General features: G+C 41.1%; 1 protein-coding gene across 1 annotated transcript in view; it reads left to right on the top strand.

Moving 5' to 3' along the window:
• Positions 1 to 749, top strand: part of ITGA9 (integrin, alpha 9) — a 341,099-nt gene that overhangs the window by 64,509 nt on the left and 275,841 nt on the right. Inside the window, exon 12 of the mRNA XM_006890656.1 lies at positions 457 to 547. Coding sequence (XP_006890718.1) covers positions 457 to 547 — 91 coding nt within the window. The remainder of the gene's footprint in view (positions 1 to 456; positions 548 to 749) is intronic.

Below are 749 nucleotides of genomic sequence, written 5' to 3'. Positions count from 1 at the left end.
CAAATATAAATTACTTTCCCTGGACAGAACTTGGACTCATCTTTGGTAACTAACTTAGACTTTTGGTCTCTCCCATCCCAACTCTCAATGGCCGTTCTTCCTTGGCAGTCTTCCATCCTCCAACCCACTCTCTTGTGGTCTGAAGCCATTTAAAAGGAAGGCATGTGCACATGGTCATAATTTCAAGCAAAATTTTCCCATAGGTTTTCTGTATGCCTGAGCAGATGCATATTTAATGCCTTTTAATGGAGATACATATGCCAAGATCAAGTGCTCTTGGCGGGTGGGGACACAGTGGTCATGATTTTTAAATTTCATGTTGATTTGCATATGAAATTCATAGTCATGATGTTTCATTCATGTATATTGTTTTACACATTTTGTCTTGGGTTTTTTTACTTGTAATTGTTGTCCCTTCCAACGGTGGTGACTCAGTTTCCCTGTGATCTGTTTCAGAAACTGTCTGGGCGGCAGATAAGTCCAGTTCTGCGGATGTTTGGCCAGTCCATATCAGGAGGCGTTGATATGGATGGGAATGGCTACCCTGGTAAGCCCTTTTCCTTTAATGATAGATCAGCTAAGATAAATGCAGGACGTGGGCTCATTTCCTGTCTGCTTAGCAGCCATTGTGTCCCTTTAGGATTAGGAACATTCATGCCTTAAATAGTAGGTGTTTTCCTGCCATTCGGTTTTAAGGGGAAAAAATTATATTGGCATTTATTTGGGGGTTTTGTAATGATCTGGTGTGA

The sequence above is a fragment of the Elephantulus edwardii genome, unplaced genomic scaffold (genome assembly GCF_000299155.1).
Source record: "Elephantulus edwardii isolate Elephantulus edwardi_28Jun2011 unplaced genomic scaffold, EleEdw1.0 scaffold00091, whole genome shotgun sequence".
NCBI lineage: Eukaryota > Metazoa > Chordata > Mammalia > Macroscelidea > Macroscelididae > Elephantulus > Elephantulus edwardii.
The sequence above is the reverse complement of the archived record's forward strand: the minus strand, read 5'-3'. Positions and strand labels throughout refer to the sequence as shown.